At 39.6% G+C, this 25,099-nt stretch overlaps 1 protein-coding gene across 23 annotated transcripts in view; it reads left to right on the top strand.

Moving 5' to 3' along the window:
* Positions 1-25,099, top strand: part of ptprt (protein tyrosine phosphatase receptor type T) — an 845,816-nt gene that overhangs the window by 410,902 nt on the left and 409,815 nt on the right. For all 23 annotated transcript variants that reach the window (XM_062979724.1, XM_062979726.1, XM_062979725.1 and 20 more), the window contains exon 7: positions 184-477. In XM_062979724.1, coding sequence (XP_062835794.1) covers positions 184-477 — 294 coding nt within the window. The remainder of the gene's footprint in view (positions 1-183; positions 478-25,099) is intronic.

The raw sequence follows: 25,099 nt of genomic DNA, 5'->3' as shown, positions 1-25,099 counted from the left end.
TAAATAAAACATTATTAATTCAGGTGCTAATGGGTAAAAAGTTTGAATAAATGTTTAAAGAGTTGCCTCGTGGATAATAGTCTATTTGAAACCATTTGAAAATGGCTTGCTACTTTTGAAAAATAACTCTATACAACAAAAGAAACTAGAAATAATAAATCTCCTTTTTATTCTTGTTTGCAGAACCTCCTACTCCTATTGCACCCCCTGAACTTCTAGCAGTTGGAGCCACATATCTGTGGATCAAACCAAATGCCAACTCTATCATTGGCGATGGGCCTATTATCCTGAAAGAGGTGGAATATCGTACAACCAATGGGAACTGGGCAGAAACCCACATTGTTGATTCACCCAATTACAAGTTATGGCATCTGGATCCAGATGTGGAATATGAGATCAGAGTGCTTCTTACTCGCCCCGGAGAAGGAGGAACCGGACCTCCTGGGCCTCCACTCACAACAAGAACAAAATGTGCAGGTAAGCTCTTTTAGTTCTAACAGCAAGTGCGTTGGGAGTATAATAAAACCATCATAATAATATTATAGTGCCTGCCTGCTATTGTGCTTTTCTATTACTCAGGAATCAACTTGAATATGTATTAAATATAGGATTATTTTATTTTATTAAACTTGGTTGTGACTCCCTTCCAGCACATAAGTTTACATCTGTTTTATAGGATGTTTTATAGGAACCACATTAATATTGTTTGACTCAAAAATTGAGATATATCTCAAATCTAACTAAATCCTTGAGAAATGAGGAAGGTGACTCCATTAACTGCCACCACTGGGGGTGTCAGAACTGATTTAAATTATAGGATGTGAGTGACTGCCCCCAGCTCTTTGGACATAAAATCACACTGACAGGGAAGGCCATCTTTAGGGCAGAGTGATGTACCTTTCTGTCGTTGGTCAAAATACAATTATAATTCCTCTCCTCCTAACCAAGTGTATTTTGAAACTGTGTAAGATTCCCCCCCCCCCCAAAAAAAATTATGGGATTCTAGCCAGATAATTTCATTAGCTCAGTCCTATTATGAAGTTGTTAGTTAACTAATTCTGTTAGTTTTCCACCTTCTTTTCTTGACTGCGCCCACTGTCTCGAGATGTAGTCTGTTACTCCTAAATCTCTCTGTACATGCTTTCATGATAGCTTGTGTGTCTTGCAATCTTCTCAGGATACTGAGTGTTGTATTAGCTAGTAGTTGGTGTTATGTATTGTTAGACATCTACTATATTTGCTATGTCCCAATGCAATAATTCTATATATATTGATTCAAAATGATAGCTATGTGTGTTAGTTTGTTGACTCTAGTCTGCTCAAAACATTGCTGAGGTCGAAAGATTCCTTATAGGCATGGGCAGTCAGCAAGCAAATCTCCTGCTACCAAAGTGAGTGGGTTAGTGGATTGGAAGGATTTGGTTTGATCCACTCCTATGACCCTATACAATTTGGAGCCATCTCTGTTTCTTGTTAGTCTGTAATCCAAGCACACAGATATTCTCTCTGTGTGCTTGTGCGTGTGATGTATCTCATTCAGTAATCATTTGATTGCTTTGGGTATGGTACAGGAAAGAAGATTTTCCTTTGGAGTTGCAGGTGAGTGAGAGGTGAAAAATATGGATTCTAGGTTCCCAGCAGACTCATTATTGGAGAACATGCCAGCCTCATCCTCCCAAAGACTGCTATTGCTGTCAAATTCTACAGCCTGCAGCCAAAATTCATTTTGTAAAGAATAGTTTTAAATGACTGTGGTGGAAAACAGAATGACTCTAAAAAGTTAAAACTGCCAGAGTTTGAAGGCTGGTTGCTCAGTAATATCTGAGGCAAGCACTTCATTAACATCCACATCTTGCCCTTATAATGCTCTTGCTATAATGGGACATTATAGCTCAAAAACAGTCCCAGTGTGTTAACAGGAGATTCATGTTCCTTTAAAAAATTATTATGATGCATTATACTTAACATATCATGCATCTGCTGTGTTCCATGCAACTTCCATATTAGTATGCAACTTTTTTCAGGAGATGTTTATGTGATCTTGGGGCCATAAAAGAAGAATTTTCAATATTTGAATGACTGCACCTGGGATGAATATTTAAGAATTTCAAAACTGAACATCTGTTTTATTGTTGAAGGGAATATTCATGAAAATAGCATTCCTCAACTGTGTGTGTGTGTGTGTGTGTGGTACCAGTTGTAGATTATGGGTGGGCAGAGCAGGTAGGCTACATCTACTGGAGATTTAGTACTGGAGATTTCCACTTCCCAAATATCCATGCAATTTTAAAGGCTTGGGGAATTCCAAGCAAACCTACCAATCAGATGAAATCTGGTTGGTAGGTAAGTGGGGCCTGAGAAGCCAAGACACAGGCTTATGTCCATCACTGGGCTTTACAGGCTAGTTCCCAATGCACACTCCACCAGTCATCTCAGGGGCTTTGCCCCCTCACTTTATTGCAACTCATAAACATACATTTACCAAAACCTTGTACGGTTTTATCATGGAACTAATATCCAATTGGGAAAAAAATATGTAATCTATGTGCTTATCGGGATTGCCATGGGGGAGGCACTGTGAGATGCTTATTTTATCAGTTCTACAATCTTATGTAAAGTGCTACATAAATCACCACTGTCACCCTATGTGAAGACTTTCACAATCTCATTAATACCACCAGGTGTGGTCATGGCTTATCCTTGTCCCCTCCTCTGCTATTAATATAAAGGACCACCACCTATTCCACTGCTATGGCCACTAACAATGGGGACCTACTACGTGTCCACAAAATTCCTTACCAACACACTTTATCCCCTGCTTCTATCATATTGATATAATGTCTGAACTCATCCCATGTTCCCAGAGACCAAAGGTGCATGCTATACAATACATTTGCTATACACTACACAATGCTATAGCTATACAGCAGTCCTCAAGATACAAACAAGATAGATTTGTTCTTAAGTTGAATTTGTTTGTAAATTGGAACAATACATTTTTAAGTGTAACTCCAGCCTCCCCATATATATATAGATAGAGAGAAGGGGCGGGGGGAGAGAGGGAGGGAGGGAGTTTTGGGTAGCATAGGGAAGGATTAGCACCCCTGTGGTGTTTGTTTTGCTGTCTGTGCCCCTGGTCAGAAGATTTTATCTCACTTTCTGTCTCTGTGAGAATTGAATTTTGAAATAATTGGATTGTTGTAGAAATAAGGCTTGGTGATAAGGCTTCATTGGAGACACATTTTCCCCATAATGCCTCCTCCAAGAGTGAATTTTCCTTTCTAGGGGTAGATTTCCTCTTACTTTTTGTTGTCCCACCTCCGTTCTTAACCATGAGTCATTTGTAAGTCAGATGTTTGTAACTCAGGATATGCCTGCACTTCGTTAGCTGTAGTCAAACAAACAAAACAGATTAATAATTTAATATATGTAAAAACAAATATTCCACTTTCACATATACACTTTTCTACAAAAACAATTAACTCATACTCTTAAACCAACTCATCAATTCCTAAATATGTCTGACTCACTTAACCATAATCCTTACTCCAAATCAGTTTATCCACTGCCAACTGCCAGAGCAACTGTCAACTAGCATTCTTATATAAATCCCTGCAAACATTTCACTAGTTGTTAGTTATTCTTAGCATGATATTTGCTCACCCTCTCCCACCAACTCTTTACTTGATTACCTCTATTACCTCATACAAAAGTAAATGTTGTGGTAGTGGTGGTGGTGTGCCTTCAGTTCATTTCATCATCATCATCATCATCATCATCATCATCATCATCATCATCATCATCATTTAATTACTTATTAATCGCCCTCCATCCACGATGCTCTAGGTGATTTACAAGATAAAATTGTAAAGGATAAAAATACATACATACAAATATTGATTTAAAAAATATTAAAATAGATTAAAAGCTCTAGTAAAGAGCCATGTCTTGAGTGCTATGGTAAAAGGCCCCAACTCACGCATGGCTCTCATATAGGGCGGCAAGGCATTCCATAAGGCAGGGGCAGAAACAGAAAAAGCTCTGCGCCTGGTCCTTTCCAAGTGCACTTCTCTAGGACCCGGTACATAGAGTAAGTCTCGTTGGGATGGTCGTTGCGACCTCCGATGATGGGAGAAGGAGAGACGGTCCCTAAGATACGATGGGCCCTGGCCGTAAAGAGTTTTAAAAGTCAGGACTAGCATTTTATATAGACCACGGTAATCAGTTGGAAGCCAATGCAGATGCTGCAGCACTGGTGTTATGTGGCATTTCATGGATGTTCTTGTGAGTAGCCTGGCTGCTGGCTGTTGCCCTGGTGCCCCTATCACAGTGGGGTGAGGGTATCCCTTCTTTTGAGACAGAGAGCATGATTTGCCCAAGGTAATTCAGTGGGCAACCATGGTTGAGTTGAACCCTAGTCTCCAGAGTTGTAGTCCAAATTACCTTAATATAAAACAACATTTTCTACAAAATGTCCATAACATCACAAAGTTTCCCTTAAGGGCCCTTAGCGATGCAGGCAACAGGGTCAGTCCCATCTTGGGTGCATGTGGGTTTTCCTTATTATCTGTCATCCCATGAGTTGGCCTCTATTGGCTGGCAAATAGATAAACCGATGTGTGAATATGATCTTGTGCCTGCCCATGCTTTTTGTAACCTATAAAGATGGGACCTGTTTTATTCTAATACACACTCTCTATGTATGTGTTTGACAAGTGGAACCACATGAGGCATTAAATCTTGTAGTCATCAGTGCAAGATTAAAAATTAAAATTTCAAACTTTATATGGTAGAAGCTAATATGTGCTCTTACATGTTTGCTCTTTCTGCTTCTGTTTAGATCAAGTCAGATCCCTATGGTTAACCTTCTCTCCCTTACATTCATGAAGTCATAAAATACCTAGTATCCCAGGTGTACAGCAATATTTAAGGCATCTTTTTCTTTTTTTCTTATTTATATCAAACTAGCTGTGCACAGCCACGCGTTGCTGTGGCGTTGTCTGGTGGTGTTGGTGAGAAATTGTTGAGGTAGTGGTGGTATTGAATGTCTGTTGTATGGTAGTCTTTATGTTTAGTATGCACACTGAAGTGGATTATATGGCAGTGTGGAGTCAAAATAATCCAGTTCAAAGCAGATAATATAAGATTCTAAATGGGTTATATAGCTGTGTGGAAGGGCCTTGAGTCTACACTGCCATATAATCCGGTTCAAATCTGATAATCTGTGGAAGAGGCCTAAGTGAGGCCTAACTGTGCCTGTCCCCTGGGCTGAGTAGGTTGCTAGGAGACTAAGTGGGTGGAGCTTAGCCTTCAAACTGGCAGCAATTGGATAAAAACTATTATTCCTCTCCCTGTAATTAGGACTTTATTTTTCTTTTCTTTTTGTTGTATCAACCTAGAGCCGTGAATGATGGGTTGTGTTGTCAAATTTCGAGGTTGGGGGGGGCCTGTAGTTTTGTTGTTTTGTCCGCTGCCCTGATGCCATCACTCTTTTATATATATACTAGCTGTGCCCGGCCACGCGTTGCTGTGGCGATGTCTGGTGGTATGGGAAATAAAGTATTGAGGAATTGGTGGTAGTTAAGGTAAAGGGTAAAGGTTTTCCCCAGACATTAAGTCCAGTCGTGTCTTACTCTGGAGGTTGGTGCTCATCTCCCTTTCTAAGCCGAAGAGCCGGCGTTGTCCGTAGACTCCTCCAATGTCATGTGGGATGACTGCATGGAGCGGCGTTACCTTCCCGCCGGAGCAGTACCTATTGATGCACTCACATTTGCATGTTTTTGAACTTCTGGGTTGGCAGAAGCTGGGGCTAACAGTGGGGGCTCTCTCCGCTCCCCCAATTCAAACCTGTGGCCTTTCGGTCCAGAAGTTCAGCAGCTCAGCACTTTAACACGCTGCGCCATCAGGGGATATTATTTCCTAAAGGTTGTGAATATACACTATTTCTGATTGGTTTTTTTGTCTGTTGGAGGCAAGTATGAATGCTGCAATTAGGAAAAATGATTAGGATGTAATGGCCTTGCAGCTTTAAAGCCTGGCTGTTTCCTCCCTGAGTGAATTTTTTGTTGGGAGGTGTTAGCTGGCCCTGATTGTTTCCTGTCTGGAATTCCCTTGTTTTCAGAGTGGTGTTGTTTGTGATATTTTATGTGCTTCTACTGTCTGTGGCCCTGAGAAAACAGAGGATTTTCCAGACTTTGATGATGGGAATACTTTGTTGGGAGGTGTTAGCTGGCCCTGATTGTTTCCTGTGTGGAATTCCCCTTATTTACTGTCCTGGTTTTAGAGATTATATTGTTCTGCATTATTCTATCCCAGTAATTATTTCATATTAAAGAAGAATCTCACTTATCCAACATTCGCTTATACAATGTTCTGGATTATCCAACGAAGTCTGCCTTTTCATAATCAATGTTTTTGTAGTCAGTGTTTTCAATTCATTGTGATATTTTAGTGGTAAATTTGTAAATACAGTACAGTAGAGTCTCACGTATCCAACATAAACGGGCCGGCAGAACGTTGGATAAGCGAATATGTTGGATAATGAGGAATTAAGGATAACCCTATTAAACATCAAATTAAGTTATGATTTTACAAATTAAGCACCAAAACATCATGTTAGACAACAAATTTGTCAGAAAAAGTAGTTCAGTACACAGTAATGCTATATAGTAATTACTGTATTTATGAATTTAGCACCAAAATATCACGGTATATTGAAAGCATTGACTACAAAAATGCATTGGATAATCCAGAACATTGGATAAGCGAGTGTTGGATAAGTGAGACTCTACTGTAAATACTACATAGCATTACTGCGCATGGAACAACTTTTTCTGTCAAATTTGTTGTATAATATGATGTTTTGGTGCTTAATTTGTATAACGATTACCTAATTTGATGTTTAATTGGCTTTTCCTGAATCCCTTCTTATTATCCAACATATTCACTTATCCTGCCGGCCTGTTTACGTTGGATAAGTGAGACTCTACTGTATATTGATAATCTTATATTATCTGTTTAGAACTGGATTATATGAGGCCTCTTCTTCACAGCTGTATAAAATGCACACTGAAGTGGCTTATATGGTAGTGTGGAGTCAAGATAATCCAGTGCAAAGCAGATAATATAAGATTATAAATGGGTTATATAGCTGTGTTGAAGGGCCTTGAGTCTACACTGCCATATAATCCAGTGCAAATTAGATAATCTGTGGAAGAGGCCTAAGTGAGGCCTAAATCTGCCTGTCCCCTAACTGAAACCTGGCTGTCCCTTGGTTGCTAGGCAACCAAGTGGGCAGAGATTAGCCCTCTAAACTGGCAGCAATTGGATAAAAAAAATTATTGCTCTCCCTCTAATTAGGACTTTATTTTTCTTTTCTTTTTGTTGTATCAACCTTGAGGCGTGGATGATGGGTTGTGTTGTCAAATTTTGAGGTTGGGGGGCCTGTACTTTTGTTGTTTTGTGAATTGCCGTGATGCCATCACTCTTTTATATATATAGATAGATTAAGTATGACCAATAATAGTTCAAGCTGGGGGACACTTGCTCGGACCCCTGGCCATTGACCTGTGGGGTCCCGCAAGGTTCTATTCTGTCCCCCATGCTTTTCAATATCTACATGAAACCGCTGGGCGAGGTCATTCGGGGTTTTGGAGTTCGGTGCCATCTCTACACGGATGACACCCAACTCTACTACTCTTTTCCACCAAAATCCAAGGAAGCCCCTCGGATACTTGACCAGTGTCTGGCCGCTGTATTGGCCTGGATGAGGGCAAACAAGCTGAAGCTCAATCCTGACAAGACAGAGGTCCTCCAGGTCAGTCGAAAGTCCGATCGGGGTATTGGATGGCAACCTGTGCTTGACGGGGTTGCACTCCCCCTGAAGGCGCAGGTCCGCAGCTTGGGGGTCCTCCTGGATTCGGGGCTGACGCTTGAGGCTCAGGTGTCGGCCGTGGCCGGGAGGGCCTTTGCACAACTAAAACTTGTGCGCCAGCTGCGACCATACCTCGAGAAGTCTGATCTGACTACGGTGGTCCACGCCTTAGTTACCTCTAGACTGGACTATTGCAATGCGCTCTACGTGGGGCTGCCTTTGAAGACGGCCCGGAAATTGCAATTAGTTCAGCGCTCGGCAGCCAGGCTTCTAACAGGAGCAAACTACAGGGCGCGTTCTACGCCTCTGTTTAAGGAGCTCCACTGGCTGCCATTTGTTTTCCGGGCCCAATTCAAGGTGCAGGTTATCACCTACAAAGCCCTAAACGGTTTGGGACCCACCTACCTTAGAGACCGCATCTCCCCCTATGAACCTGCACGATCTCTTCGCTCTTCGGGGGAGGCCCTCCTCTCGCTCCCACCACCTTCGCAGTTGCGGCTGGTGGGGACGAGAGAGAGGGCCTTCTCCGCTGTGGCCCCCCGCCTCTGGAACTCACTCCCGAGGGAGATTAGACAGGCCCCCACCCTCCTTGCCTTTCGAAAAAGCCTTAAAACCAGGCTTTTCCAGAGGGCCTTCGACGACTAATTTTTGGGGGTTGATTTGTCTGCCCATTTAATTTAATTAGAGAGTGTTCTGCCATGGTTATTGATATCTTGCTGAATACTTCTGCCACGAAGCTACAGAAGCCCTCTATTTCGGCCTAGAACTGTTTTATCTCCTTGTTTTTAACATGTGATGTATGTATTGATTGTATAACTGCTTTTCATGTTTGATTTTACAATGTGTAATTTGTCACTGTTTTTATTATTGTTGTGAGCCGCCCCGAGTCCCCTCGGGGAGATGGGGCGGGATATAAGAATAAATTTATTATTATTATTATTATTATTATTATTATTATTATTATTTTATTATTATTATTATTATTATTATTATTATGTGAATTTAAGAAACTAACACAGCTGTCATTGTTGATGAGTGAAATACTTTGCAGAGTGAATGGTTACTTCCTGAAGGTCATTGTATGTATTGACAGTGATTTATTTAATTGAAGAACAGTTCATATCAACTGCTGATTATGAAAAGTCTTGATTTACTATATTCTAGCTAGGTGTTACACTAAACTGGATCATTTCATCTGTATTCCGAAATGGTTGCATACCCATACAAAAGATGGTGATGCTTAAATCCCACTGTTACAGTTGTATTTTTTTTAAAAAGCCAGGATTTTATGGGTCTTTATTGTTGTTGATGTTCAGAAATCATATTCAAAATAAAGTAAGCTTGTATGCTTATGGAGGAAAACACATGTCTGCCAGAACTTTAAAAGGAATTGTACATTAGCAAGTGAATGCCAGGTCAGAGAAGTTTTTCCTTTTCAGGAAATAACAAGCAAAATAGATGCTGTCAGAAAGACACAAAAACTTGGTTTAGATGTTGTATATCAAGTTGGTTAAAGTAGTGTCCAAGGGCCTATGTTGCCCTACGGGAACCATAATCAGTAAGAACAAAAATAAGCCACTGCTGAAATTGGGTGATGTAATCTTACTGTTGTGTAGTTTACTGCTGAAATTTGGTGGCAAAAGCACAGCAGCAGTCCCTAGTTTCCTGTTAGAAAATAAAATCAATTTATACTCCTGCTTCTATTATCAGCACAATATTCCCAGAAAATCCAAACAAACTGTCAAAGAGTCTTGTATTAGTAAAGTTTTGACCATTTCTGATTCTCTTTTCTTCCCTAGAAGTGGCAGAGGAGCAGTCAAATAGGAGTGACAAAAACCTTGCATTTAGCCAACCCTTTCATTAGGAAAATTGGAATCATTGGGCTGAAATTGGATTTTTATCTTTTCTCAAATTTATATATATATATATGTGTGTGTGTGTGTGTGTGTGTGTGTAATGTTCATTTTACTATGGAGTAAACAACAAAACCACTGAACCCAACCACAACAAATTTGGCCACAAAAGACATAGTCATCCAAAATATGTCTTTCAATTAAAAAAAAAACCCCTAGAAAAATAGTCCAAATTACAGAGGACGAGGAAGAGCATTTCTCCCCTTAACTGCCAGTTAGAAAAGTAGGCTCTTCTGCCTTTAGCCCCCCCCTCCCCCATGCTGCCTTTAGGTGCCACCCCTTTCGTATCCTAACAACTCCCTCAGCCAAGATGGCGCCCAGGGCACAGGCATTTAGGCCTGATCCACACTGCCTATAAAATACAGATTATCTGATTTGAACTGGATTATATGGCAGTGTAAACTCAAGGCCCTTCCACACAGCTATATTATCCAGAATACCAAGGCAGGATAATCCACAGTATCTGCTTTGAACTAGATTATCTAGAGTTCACACTGCCATATAATCCAGTTCAGTGTGGATTTTATACAGCTGTGTAGGAGTTGGGTGTGGACAGTTTGATCTGGGTTATTCTACAATGGAGGGCTGGAACTGTGTGGGTTTTCTTGGACTGCACTGTTACTACTATTTTGCATTAGCTGCTGTTCGCCTTCGTTGTCTTGGCTTTTTGTGCCATCCTGTGACATGGACCTTATTGTGACGACTTCACCCCTTGGACCTTGGACTGGAATTCGACTTGGCATATCTTTTCGCTCCCAAACTCGGCTTGGTATTGTTCTCATCTCCGTGGCTGTCTACTGTTGCTGACTGCTGGCTTCGTCCTCGACTCTGGCGCTGTTTCCTTATCCCGACTTCGGACCGGCTTGACTTCGTCACAATGCTTTGCTCCTTTAATTCCCAGCTTGGCTTTCGACTCCGCAGCAGCTTGCCACTATCTCTTCAGCGTTTTCCTGCTTTGTTTGCTTGTGCCACTTTCGGCGAAGAGCTTTAGACCGGTTTGGGTTTTTGCTTTAGTTTTGGGATTTTTACTGTACTTCTGGATTTTGGGGAAGTTTTGGGTCCTTGGGACTATTTACCTTTGTGTGTTTTGCCGTTTTGAGCCTGTTTTGTGATTTGAGCTGAGTTCAAGCATTTTAGTTTTAGAATCATAGAATCATAGAATAGTAGAGTTGGAAGAGACCACATGGGCCATCCAGTCCAACCCCCTGCTAAGAAGCAGGAAATCGCATTCAAAGCACCCCCGACAGATGGCCATCCAGCCTCTGCTTAAAAGCCTCCAAAGAAGGAGCCTCCACCACGGCCCCGGGGAGAGAGTTCCACTGTCGAACAGCTCTCACAGTGAGGAAGTTCTTCCTGATGTTCAGGTGGAATCTCCTTTCCTGTAGTTTGAAGCCATTGTTCCGTGTCCTAGTCTGCAGGGCAGCAGAAAACAAGCTTGCTCCCTCCTCCCTATGACTTCCCTTCACGTATTTGTACATGGCTATCATGTCTCCTCTCAGCCTTCTCTTCTGCAGGCTAAACATGCCCAGCTCTTTAAGCCGCTCCTCATAGGGCTTGTTCTCCAGACCCTTAATCATTTTAGTCGCCCTCCTCTGGACGCTCTCCAGCTTGTCAACATCTCCCTTCAACTGTGGTGCCCAAAATTGGACACAGTATTCCAGGTGTGGTCTGACCAAGGCAGAATAGAGGGGGAGCATAACTTCCCTGGATCTAGACGCTATTCCCCTATTGATGCAGGCCAGAATCCCATTGGCTTTTTAGCAGCCGCATCACATTGTTGGCTCATGTTTAACTTGTTGTCCACAAGGACTCCAAGGTCTTTTTCGCACACACTGCTGTCAAGCCAGGCGTCCCCCATTCTGTATCTTTGATTTCCATTTTTTCTGCCGAAGTGAAGTATCTTGCATTTGTCCCTGTTGAACTTCATTTTGTTAGTTTCGGCCCATCTCTCTAGTCTGTCAAGATCGTTTTGAATTCTGCTCCTGTCTTCTGGAGTGTTAGCTATCCCTCCCAGTTTGGTGTCGTCTGCAAACTTGATGGTCGTGCCTTCTAACCCTTCGTCTAAGTTGTTAATAAAGATGTTGAACAGAACCGGGCCCAGGACGGAGCCCTGCGGAACTCCACTCCACTCCACAGAGATAATCTGGATTATCTCTGGTTAATCCGGATTATATGCCAGTTTGCACCTTTGGCGTTTTCTCAGTTTTGACTGCTTAATAACACTGAAAATTAAGTGTTTAAAGCTTCTCGACAATTTACTGAACCGCTTTTGAGTTGTTAATTAAATAAACTATATTTTGCTCTCAGTTGTCGTCTGACCTTTGACAGTCTCTAAAGTCTAGTTAGTGAAAAATTCATTACTATAATGAGAATAATGAAATTTAGTTACTATTTTGTTACAGTAATTGCACATAAATTACTATACTTAGGGAAATTCAGGGGCTCCTTTTTCCCTCATTTTTAAAGCTATTGGGGTAAAACTTGCCACAATGGTAGAACACATTTACCCCTGTTAGCCCTTCAAATTTCAGAATGTTTCACAAACAACATTTTAAAAACTACAAGAGCTATCTCCGTGTATTTTCTACAGAATGACAGGAGATAACAGGGGTTAAGTCTCCACAACTTTCAGAAATATTCATACATCTACTGATTTCAGGGATTTAAAAAATGTTTTGACAAAATGTTTTTAAAGCCACAACAGCTATTTCATTGAATGTCTCTCATATTAATCAATAGAAACCAATATTAATCATTCTACATTTTCATTTTCAATATTAATCATTCTACGGTTTGGGACCCACCTACCTTCGTGACCGTATCTCCTACCATAAACCTGCCCGATCTCTGCGATCATCAGGGGAGGCCCTCCTGTCGCCACTGCCTTTATCCCAGACCCGCCTTGTAGGAACAAGGGAGAGGGCCTTTTCTGCTGTGGCCTCCCGTTTATGGAACTCATTGCCCATTGAAATCAGGCAAGCCTCCACTCTTTCAGACTTTAGGAAAGATCTAAAAACATGGCTCTTCCGATGTGCTTTCGGAGAGTAACTGTTACAGGCTTTTTGTTACGGCCCCCATTATTTATCCTCTAGACTGTCTGCTATCTTTTCCCTAGTTCCCTGTGGTTTTATTCTTATCCTTTATTCTTATCCTTTTCTCACCCCGAGTTTAATTGAGTATTCGTGCGGCCTGCCCTGTTATATTGCTTTTTGGATTTTGTGTTGTACTGTATATGATCCTTTATTGTATTGTTGTAATTGTATTATGATATGTTGTTTTTATATTTTGTTATATTGTATTTTTCCCGGGCATGGCCCCATGTAAGCCGCCCCGAGTCCCCATTGGGGAGATGGTGGCAGGGTATAAATAAAGTTTTATTATTATTATTATTACATTTTCATAGAATCCTAGAGTTGGAATGAATCCCCAAGAGCCATCTAGTCCAACCCCTTCTCCCAGGCAGAAGGGCACCATCAAAACTCTACTGACAGATGGTCATGCAGCCTCTAAACTAATTAATATGCTTCCCCTATAGTATGGGGACCATTCATTTAGGGATTTCTTCCCAGCCCAGCCCAGAGATTTACTTACTATATGTATCTGTTAGTCCTCCTCTTTGCAGATTCAACGATTCATTTGGAACTCTCGCTGCTGTTTGGGAGGGACAGATCTCTCTCTCTGCTACCGTGATTGGTGCTTTCTGATGCTGATGCATTCTGGGAAATGTAGTTTAGAGCAGTACCTTTTGAATTCTCTGGCATAGAGTTCCTCTCTTCCCAAACTACATTTCCCAGAGTTCTGTGTTGTTCCAGAAAATACTGTTCCCTCTTTTTCCTACCCTAATGCAGATACTCCATTAATTTAGAGAAAAGGCAAGGGGAAACACTAAGACAGCCTTTTTGGCTTGGCTTTGCTTTGCTTCCTTGCACTGAAAAGAAAACTGACTTTTGGAGCCTTCTGAGATTTACTAAACTCAAACAAAAATGTATGGGGTAATTTTTGATTCTTAAATTTTTGACACCAGCCATGTCCACATATCGGATACTGCCTTGTAAGTATAAAATTTGATCCAAATTATGAGGCAAACAAAAAAAATGCACGCCTCTACTTTCCACCTCATTTTCAGTATGAGTCCAAAATGTTTTATTTTCCAATATAATATCTGTGCTGAGGCAAAAAGAAAAGAATATAAAATATTTGCTTACTGTGCAGCCCTCAGTTGCAGGATGAGTGCATCTCCACAGGCATACCTACCAACAAACTGAATATAATGTAACCATCCATCTTGCATTTTCTGCTTCTCATATGTGTTGCTTACTTTTTTCAAATATTTTAAGAGTTCTGCAGACCAAATATAGAGGTAAAAACAATATTTATAGGGTTTTATTTCTGGATGAACAGCGGGTTTCTTGAAAGTCGGGAAACCTCATACTGGAAGAATAATTGAGCAATGAGAGTATTATAGATTGTATTTGTACCCCTTGAAACCTTAAATACTATGCTGTGTTGAGTTGTATAGTCTGCCTCCAAAGACTGTCTTGTGTCAACCTTACAGTTTGCTGCTCTGAACTCCTGAGGGATCTCAGATCTTATGGGAACAACAAATCCATACAAATTTCATGATGGCAAGCAGGCAGTCATGGGAAGAGAAGGAATTTCATAGGTGCAAGTACACTGCTCACTTTAGAGTCCTCGGTAGTGCAATGGGTTAAACTTTTGTGCTAGCAGGACTGCTGACTGAAAGGTCAGCAGTTCAAATCTGGGAAGCAGGACAAGCTTCCGTCTGTCAGCTCCAGCTTCCAATGTGGGGACACGAGAGAAGCCTCCCACAGAATGGTAAAACATCACACATCCGGGCGTCCCCTGGGCAACGTCCTTGCAGACGGCCAATTCTTTCACAACATAAGTGACTTGCAGTTTCTCAAATCGCTCCTGGCATGAAAACCAAACTGCTCACCTTGACCTGGTGAGCAGGAAAAGCACGCACTAGCCTCACAACAATTAGATCCATAATATATTTATTTGTATCCCACTTTTCTCCCTCACAGGACCCAAAGCAGCCTACAACATTTTAATATCAACAACAATCCAAATACATCAATCATAAGTATAAAACATCATAAAATAAACAGTTTAAAACAACAGTAATATACATTCACGTTCTTCTGGCATCATGTCAGATTATATTGCACTTTGTTCCAATCCATAAACATTATGGTGTTTCTTATCCCAACAGATTAGTTTCCTTCACTAAAGACCTGTCTATACAGGAAAGTTTTTAATTGGTTCTTAAAAAAAGAAAGGGAGGGAGTTGTTTTAATTTCATTTGGGAGGGTGTTCCACACAGTCAGAGTGGCCACCAAAAATGCCCTCTCCCTCAGCAAAGTAAGAGTAAGAGTAGAGCCTCAACAGAAAATCTTAAAGAGCGGGCTGGTTGGTAGGAGGAGATGTGGTCAGATAAGTAAGGTGGACTTGAACCTTTTAGTGTTTTAAAGGGCAAAACCAGCACCTTTAATTGGGCTTGGAAATAAATTGGCAGTCAATGCAGGTGCTGTAGCAGAGAGGTTGTATTCTCTCTGGGTCTAGCATCTGTAAGTAACCTGGCTGCAGCTCTTTGAACTAATTGACATTTCCAGGTACTCTGACTCTCGGACTAAAACTGCTGGTTAGAAACAAATACCTACCAGAGTATCGGAGTTTTACCATAGACCTAAATCCAAGTGCTACCTCCAAGAAGAGCAGATTCATGAATCAAATGTGCTGTATAAATCGGAAACTAATTCAGTTGGTCTCCTTAGATTTGGATTATCTTCCTGAAGTCCTGTGTATCTGCATGACTCTTCACAAGAGGCAGATCTAAGATGTTAGAGGCTGGCAGACAAACAATTGTAGACTAGGGACCTCATCACATTGAGATTCCTAATGCGGGCGACAGTGGGGAAATTTGCTAGGCAGGGTGGCAAATCCATAGGGCAATGGGGGAAACCACCATCCCACATCCTGCATCACTGCCTTCCCCATCACATGGGGGGAGGTGGTGCCACCCAGCTTCTCCCACAATAGCCTGGTTGTAGGCTATGAGAACACGGGTACGCACTTGAGTTCTCAGGGCTCCATCCTAGGACATTTCCCTACAGAGCCCTACCAGAAGTAGCCCTGCATTATATGAAGGACTCCGTCGGGCTCTGTTCTAGCTCTGTCCTGGAAGCATCCTAGGACGGAGGCAAAGGTTCATGTGATGAGATCATAAAAGAGCAAGGCAAGCTCTGTAAGTGGAAAAAAAATTGAACAGCACAATGAGTAAAAGAACTGACCTACTTCAAACTAGAAGTTGAAAAGTCAATGTACGCTTTGTTTCAGATTGTGGTCTGTTGTTCTGTGAATAATAAGCTCTGTTTTCTCTAGATCAGTGGTTCTCAACCTGGGTTCCCCATATGTTTTTGGTCTTCAACTCCCAGAAATCCTAACAGCTGGTAAACTTGCTGGGATTTCTGGGAGTTGTAGACCAGAAACATCTGGGGACCCCAGGTTGAGAACCACTGTTCTAGATGGTAATGTTATATATCAAGGAACAAATGGATTTTGTAATTGTTCTGAAGCATCAACATCGCTTTGGTTCTATCCTGTGTAATACAATTTGTTCACTAGAACATTCCTATTTTTCAAAAGTATGACTTTTCTGCTTTTGAAATCAAAATAAAACAAATGAATTTCCTTGTAGATCCAATGAACAGCTTTTTCCTGGCCCTTATTGTGAATCCTGGCTCCAATTTACAAAATGTTATGTTTCTTCCCATCAGAAGCATATTTATCATGGGGATGAAAGTAAAGCGGGCCCCTGACTTTATGTGCTTTCTTCCAGAATATTGGATTCCAGATGTTTAACTGTCAGATGCATAAGACAGAATTTGTACTTAAATTGTGTCGCTAACCAGGAACTTATTTCTAGCTAAACAGAGGCTGGACTGCCATTTCCCTGAAACACAGTAGATTTCCTTTCTTGGTAGGAAACAGGACTAGAAAATTCTTAAGAAACTTTTTTAGTTCTGATTCTCATAATAATTCTATTATATATTTCTAATACCTTTCAAAAGAATGTGTGCCCAAATGCTGAATTGAATAGCCTCAGCTTGTAAGAAGATCAGATCTGTGTATGTGCATATACTAAATACAATTTATGCATGCTGTTAGACCTTATCAGTATGCTTTTGTATCTTTATTTCCTTCTTTTTTCATTGATATGACTCTGCTGAAGTCATATTTATTTAAAGTGTCTGCAGAAACAAGAATACATTTGTTGTAATGATTGAATTAATACAATTGCATACCCCCCCAATATAACAGCTAGGCAGTATCATAGTGTATTAGAAAGAAATATTGGGTGATGTAGAGATATTTGGAAAGAAGAAGAAAAGCCTAGTGATAGACATCTACTGTTCTAATCAATAGTTCCAGTTTGTGGCACTTTAAAATGAAATAGCATTCTACAAAATAGACTTCTGTTCAATAGGAAGAGGCAGTTGTCCAAATATGTTATTTTTCTTATCTATAATTTCCAAGTAAAGCACAGTATGTGGAAGTCTTGTTCTTTCGTCTCAGCGGTAAATTTGGAGAGTGACTAGATTATTTTAATAGATACTGAGGCAAACAACTATGTATTTTTGAGGTTACTTTTATTAGGTCACTAGTTTGAAGATTTTAAAGAAATAGTGTTGGTACTATTGACCAATGGAATCAACATATTTTCTTTTAAAATATTTATACAGCATTATCAGTCTAGTAAGTAATGCCTCCCCCGAAAGTAAGACCTAGCAAAGTTTTTGTTCTTAAGTATGCCTGCCGAACAGAACACCAGAGAATGCAGGATTGGTAAATGTACGTACCATAGATTGTTATACATGGAAATAATGGTAGTAACAAGAAATTCTTTATAGGATTCACAGTTTGCCTGGTCATGCTGGTTTGTGATGACAACTACTGTACAGTATATAATAAATGTTCATTTTTTGTTCAACAATAAATGTGAATTCTTCTTCATGGAAAAATAAGACATCCCCTGAAAATAAGACCTAGTACATCTTTGGGGGCAAAAATTAATATAAGATACTGTCTTATTTTCGGGGAAACGGGGTATTACTTGTAATCCTCTGACATTATATCCTAAAATATTTCTTTCTTTGTTGCTGGATAAAGACTTTGATAGCCTTTCTAGATATTACTGAACTTAGAATTTTGGGTATTTTTTGTCTGAAAGTATGTTCATATATGTTCATATTTTATAGTACTTTATGTGTCAATAGGTGACCTCCAATATATTTTAAAGCTGAATCCCTGTCTATTCTATTATCTACTTTTACCCATCAAACTAACTCATACATTCAAATTCTATCCCATCCTCCCTAGTTGTATTTCTGTCTTACTTTCAACCATCAGGTTTTATTTCTCCAAATAATCATAATTCAGTGCATACTAGTATTGTACCTCACCCATTCCTCCCTGCTGTCACATCTTATATCTTTTTTAAAAAATCTAACATGATTTACCATAACTGTAATATAATTGAGTACTGTACAAATATTTAATATAATGAGACACCATGTGCACACATTAACATAGCTTTTAGTTTAATAAGTTTGGGTTTTCACAGCAGCAGGTATCTATTTAATACTTCAGTAGTTTCCTTTCTCTATCATATCTAATGTGTTTTAAAATTAGGGTTCCGTGTTCTTTTAGTATCTTTCTTCCCAGTATGCATAATCCTATGATGATTTCCATTACCCATCCCAATAGTTTGAGCACATGATTTACAAGCTTATAAATCTCATGCAGTGCTACTAGAAGTAAGCTTCATTACCAAGCATCGTTTTGTGCCCTTACCAATAAACAGTTGAAGAGAAGCAAAACACTAAGCTGGGTTGAAAATAGATCTCAAATGTATTGCTCCACTTTTCAAACAAAATCTGATTTAAAGCAAGCAGGGACACTGTGAGTTTGCTAATACTACACAGAGTTGCTGGTTCCAGATTGTCTCATGTTCTGATTCCAGACCAAAACCTGACACCTAGGGATGTTTCATTAAGGTAAAGCATTAATTTCCAGTCACATTTTTATAGCTTGTCATTCACAGAGAGGTGGAGACACACATACCAATTTTTCTGTTTGGAAATTGTATCTAAAAGACCTAATAAAATAAAAAGATTTTGCTTTTTCAATTTCCTGGAAAAAACATAGATTAGATACAGTTAACTTAGCCTGCTTGCTTCTAGCCAAAAAGTGGATGATGAACCAAGCCTTGGAAAAATAATGGCTATGACGCAAAGTGCAAACTAAATAAAGATATAAGAACTTATCGCACAGTAAAATATCCCATCTCTAATGCATTTTGCATACACTTCCTATGGGTCCCGGCACATAACATATGGTCTGTTTTGTTGGTAACCTGTAGGAAACCATATGCAAAGGATCTGCAGACAAGACCTTTTGTAAGATGGGATTCCAATCATCTTCACTCGCCCTTTATTTCTCTGTGTGTGTCAGAAGTGGAGTATGTGATGTGTAATGGTACAGCTGTCTGTATGTTGTTGGTAGCTCACTCTTTGTTAACAGATCTTAGGTTTACCATTGAAAGAAGTGTATTGGTATATGGTGGGGTTTGCCTGGCAAGAAGGGGTTTAGCAGATCGTGAATTTCCTATTGAAAGAAATGGATTAGTAGATTGTGAGTTTTCCTTTGATAGAAATTGTTTAAAGACCATCAGTGTTCCATTTCTCTACATTGACTGTGTTTCCCTTTTGTTGTTTTTTAAATTTTGGAACTGCACATCTCCACAGGACCAAAAGATGCTTTTAGATTTCTTTCTTTGGACGGAGCTCAGGAAATTGTGTGATTGGGTTGTTGTATGTCTTTCGGGCTGTGTGGCCATGTTCCAGAAGTATTCTCTCCTGACGTTTCGCCCACATCTATGGCAGGCATCCTCAGAGGCTGTGTGGCATGGAGCCCGAAAGACATACAACAACCCTGTGATCCCGGCCATGAAAGCCTTCGACAACAAATTGTGTGGTTGTACAAGATCTACCAAAAAAGGTTTTTTTTAAAGGGAAGACAGTGATGTGGGAAAATATCTTACAGATTGGGAGGAATAATCCATCTGTCGTTTGATAGACCAAAGGTGTGCACTTTTATTAGATATGGAAAGCAGAGATCCCAATGTGATGGGGTGAGCATGTATGTATCCAGTCCTCATCCAGTTTTCTTAAAACACAGGTTGCCTACTTAAAAGGTATGTGTGATAAGGTCCATAGAGTCCAGCTGGAATGACTTTGCAAGCTGCAGCAACAATTAACTGAGTCTTGAAAATTTAAAGAAAGCTGCTCCTTTACTATCTGGAAATTTTCACACAGCCCCACCAAAACTAGAAGATTTGCATCCTAATCTCTGACAATGAATACAGAAAAACCAGATCTGGAAACCTGGCAGTTCTTGTAGTACAGCTGCTTAGAGAGCAAACACCTTTCAGGTTTCCTTTTTTGACTCATTTCCATTGTGGATTTTCCTTTATCCTAAACTGCTGAGAATGCTTTTGCATGAGGTTATCTGAGGAAGGCATATTGCTGAGACACCACTTCTCATAAAAGCAAGTATTCCTATAAAGTAGTACAGAAAGTCCCTGAATTACAAACATCTGACTTACAAATGACTCACAGTTACAAACAGGGTGAGAAAACAGGAAGTGAGAGAAATCTACCCCCAGGAAGAGAAATTCACTCTTGGGGAAAAAGTGTCTTCACTGAAGCTTTAGCATCAATCCTTGTTTCCACAGCAAGCCAAATTTTTCAAAATCCAGTTGTCACAGGACATAAAATGAGATGAAATCTTCTGAACATGAGCACAGACAACTAAACAAACACCACAGGGGTGTTATACATAGCTAAAATATATACATGTTTGGCTGGAGTTACACTTTAAAATTGTACCTCTTCCAACATACAAGCAAAATCAACTTAAGGACAAACCCACTGAATCTATCTTATCCGTAACTTGGGGACTGCCTGTATGTGTACAGCCAAAAATGTGTAAATATCAACTAAATATCATATTTCATTGCATAATAGTCACCCCCCCCCCCCCCATTTTTGTCAGGGCACAGGAAATGAAAACAAAGGGGAATGATTTTTTTTCCTCCTGACCAGCCATGTTTAAGTGTTTTTTAAGCCCTACAGTGCTAGAGTTATCCTGAAAAGCACTCCACATTTTCCAGTCCAAGTTTCGAGCCAATTGTCTGCAGCACATCTGGCTTATTGCAGAGTTTCTGGAGAGTTTTTAAAAAAAATAAAAAATAAAATGCTATTTCTGTCTTGATGTATGCCTTGGGATGTACATTTTGTGAACACCCCACCTCTAGATGGCTTCAAACTGGACTACAATGTTTGTGTGGAATCTCCTTGGTGACATAAGTAGCCCAGCAGAGCTTTTTGCTTTTTGTATTCCTTCTGTTCTTGTGGACTACGACTCTCAAAATCCCTCAGATTTCCAAGGAATTAAGTGCTATTACACTGATTTTTTGAGGAGAAAGGAGATACTATAGCTTGCAAACTTTGCTACTAGAAAATGATATTTTTGTGTCTTGTTCTTCATCAGAAGGTAGCTTTTGAAATCAAATCTGTGAGAAATGGGGGATTTTCGACTTGAAGGCAGAGTAATTTTAAAATATGAAAATTAATCCCTGTATACTGAGCTGTTTGTGGTGCTTTTTCAGGGTGTTGCATGTTTGTTTGTTTTGGGGTTTTTTTGTGGGGGGGGGGGACTGAACTGTTAATCTTCAATTTCTTATTAAGAAATTTATTTCTCTACTGCTAGAACATGCCAAGATTGGAAAGAAAAGGGAGAGGGTTCCTCCTTGCTAAGGGTGCTTGTGAGATATATTGTGCACAAGACATTTGAAACAAAAGTCAGTTTAACTGATAACCTGAACATTTGTACTGACAGCAGCATAAGGCTCAGATAAGACCCTGTACATTTCTTGTACATAACCACACAACTGCTGTCCCTCCAGCCTCATAGACCAGAATGTTAAATTCACACTCTGCTAGAAAGAAGTGAATATGAAAATGAATAGCTAAACACAAAACAAAACGTTAGAAAAGAACTGAAAATTATTTATCTAGGTTAAAGAAGTCATATCTTAACAACAAAATCCCTTAGAATTTACATCCAGGGTTGTCCCCCCCCCCAAATAATCCCCACAGAGAAAGAAGCAGGTCCAAATACTCTTATGACAAGAGATTTTCAATAACATTTAAAAGGGCTATATTAATGTGTACATTAAGAAACAGGTAATCAAATCTTATACTCCAGGTACAGTAGAGTCTCACTTATCCAACACTCGCTTATCCAACATTCTGGATTACCCAACGCAGTTTTGTAGTCAATGTTTTCGATACATCGTGATATTTTGGTGCTAAATTAATAAATACAGTAATTACTACTTAGCATTACTGCATACTGAACTACTTTTGCTGTCAAATTTGTTGTATAACATGATGTTTTGGTGCTTAATTTGTAAAATCATAACCTAATTTGATGTTTAATAGGCTTTTCCTTAATCCCTCCTTATTATCCAACATATTTGCTTATCTAACGTTCTGCTGGCCCATTTATGTTGGATAAGTGAGACTCTACTGTACAAGTAGATTTTATGCAGAGAACAGAAAGATTGAGCTGTGATAAATAAATATCTATTATTGTACATAAGGAGTCTTTCTAAAGCCCTTTATTTTGCCATTATCTGCTATTAACTGATGTTGGAGCCAAATTAGACAGCAAATATTTTTAATATAGAAGTGTTTGCAACAAAATCTCTGTTATGTACTCTCATCATTTAAATATTTTCTTTAATGGTGGGACTTCTGAGCCAATATCAAACAAAACAATGTTACAGTGATTCAAAACTCCTCCATGGCATCTCATTTACTATTTTTGGGTAGGGAAAAAAAAAGAATGAACTAGAATTTAGTTACTTGTGAGACTTTCATCTGATCTGATTTTATGTTTGAAATGTATATTTGTAATTCATAATGTATTTAATAGTTTTAACTGTTTATGCGCTGTTTTTTATATTGATTTGTATGGGCATCTAATTGTTGCCACTATTGTAAGCCACCCTGAGTCCCTTCAGGTTAGAAGGGCGGGATATAAATGTGAGAAATAAATAAATAAATAAATTTTCATACAGTGCTTAGCTATAAAGGAAGAGTAAATAATGATTGGGACAACAATTAGCATAATCACCACCACAATTAATGTTTCTATTAATGATTCCACTTTAGAACATAAATCAAATTGCTGTTTGCTAGGGCTGTGCAAAACTTTGTTTGTAACTTGTTTGTCTTACCTATTTCATAAGATTCATACATACGAAGTGATGTTAAGAAACACAAGCGGCGCCCATGCAAAAAACCTGAGATTCAAAACACTGACCTATGACTTTTGGATGAGTTATGTAAGTCTCATAAATGGCTCCAGGTCTCAGTTACACAATTTCTCCCCCAAAAAGGCTGGGTTTGGTTCCCCCAAAGGGCCCTGAGGACAATGGTGAGGGCGGGAGTTCAAGGAGAAGCCCTGCTCTTTCCCCAAAGGGGGCAGCGAGAAGGAGGGAGGGATTCTTGGCTGGATGGCGGGGCAAGGAAGAAGCCCCTCCAGCATATGGCTGGCCCAGAGAAAAGGCAGGGATCACACACACATTGAGGTTTAATGTGGATAGCCCCAGTATTCTGAAGCAAGCAGAATTCTGGGAAATGTAGTTTAGGGTGGGGTCTTTTGAATTCTTTGGTGCTGCTGACCTGGAAGCAATGTAGCACTTGGATTTTAAAAGTAACTCCTCCAACTTGGAGAGGGAAAACCCAAAAACTGCTTGAACTGGAGGCAATGCAGCATGTGCCTTGTAAAATTAACTTCTCCAAACTAGAGAGGGAAAAATCAAGACACTGCTGACCTGGAGGGAATGTGCAAACATTTCTGAAATTTGGGAGGGGTAGTGTGCCCCCCCCCCCGTGCAATTACTTAACAAAAAAATAATGAAAAATTTGTTTATGGTGTTACTGTTATGATACATCCTAATGATATTTTAGAAACAATTTAGAAAAGATTTGCTGCCACCCCACCCCTAATTTAGTAATGAGTATTGAAACATTTTTTTTTCATTATAGTACAGGCCTACACTACTAACTTAAACCCTGAATAACAAAAATATTGGTAAGTCAGTATAATGCAAATTTCATTGATTCAATACGTTTATTTCCGGAATAACTATTCATTTTAGACATAGGATTTGTCCTGCTTCACTCACTAAACTTTATAAGGGATTCAGATGAATCCCTTATAAATCTCATATGATTTCTTATATGATGTCATGTCCTTTTTGTATTCCTTCCTCATTTTCCATCTTATTTTTTCCCCCATGCAAAAAAACAGTTCAGGAGAAAAGAAAAAGATAACCATTATTGAATAGTAGTGCTATGTGTCTTCAGTCTGGAATCCCTGGTGCCTGATTTTTCTTTGTATATATTGCTCCACTTTTTCTTAAAGCCAGTGACTTGGCTTCATTGAAAAAAAAAGAGTTGAATAAGTACCTCCAGGGCATAGATGCTAAGATGCCAGCTACACCCAATTAGGAACGTAACACTATCTTTTTGAATAGGCACCCCTCTCTAGGGAAACTTTAAACCCAGAATGTCCCCATATCCCAAGGGAAATGAGAGAAATCTTGTTAGGTATCCCCAAGGTGCATTACTTTTAATCTCATGTCTCTTTCTGCTGGACAATATGCCTTGTTTAATTTATCACTGCTCCCTGTGACACTGAACTGAGAAATAAGCTTAGACTTCATTACTTTGTTACACATCTGTGCCCTTTCTGTTGAATTTTTCTATACTTGAATGCAAACATACAAACTGACAATGACAAACATATCGCACTGATATCAAACCATCAAGTACTCAGATAAAACAATTTGTAAAATTCAATTAATCAACTTTTTTTCTGAGAGTAAAATCATAATTGATGACCAATTATGGGATAGTAAGATCAGACAGAAATAGTTGGTTTAAATACGGATAACTTTATTTGATCTATATCCAATTTAAGTGAATTGGATTTGGAAGAAGCAGTAAGGAAAGGAGCAACCTGATTCAGGTCCAATTGAGTCCAGATATCTACTTTAGACTTCCCTCCTCAGCCAAAAACTGAGCCCAAAAGCTGGACTGCTCCCTGGTTGATTACATTATTGGAGTAAACCTAGTGCATTCCCACCTGAATT

This window comes from Anolis carolinensis, chromosome 4 (assembly GCF_035594765.1).
Source record: "Anolis carolinensis isolate JA03-04 chromosome 4, rAnoCar3.1.pri, whole genome shotgun sequence".
Lineage (NCBI taxonomy): Eukaryota > Metazoa > Chordata > Lepidosauria > Squamata > Dactyloidae > Anolis > Anolis carolinensis.
Note: the sequence above shows the minus strand (reverse complement) of the source record. Positions and strands in the feature narration are given on the sequence as shown.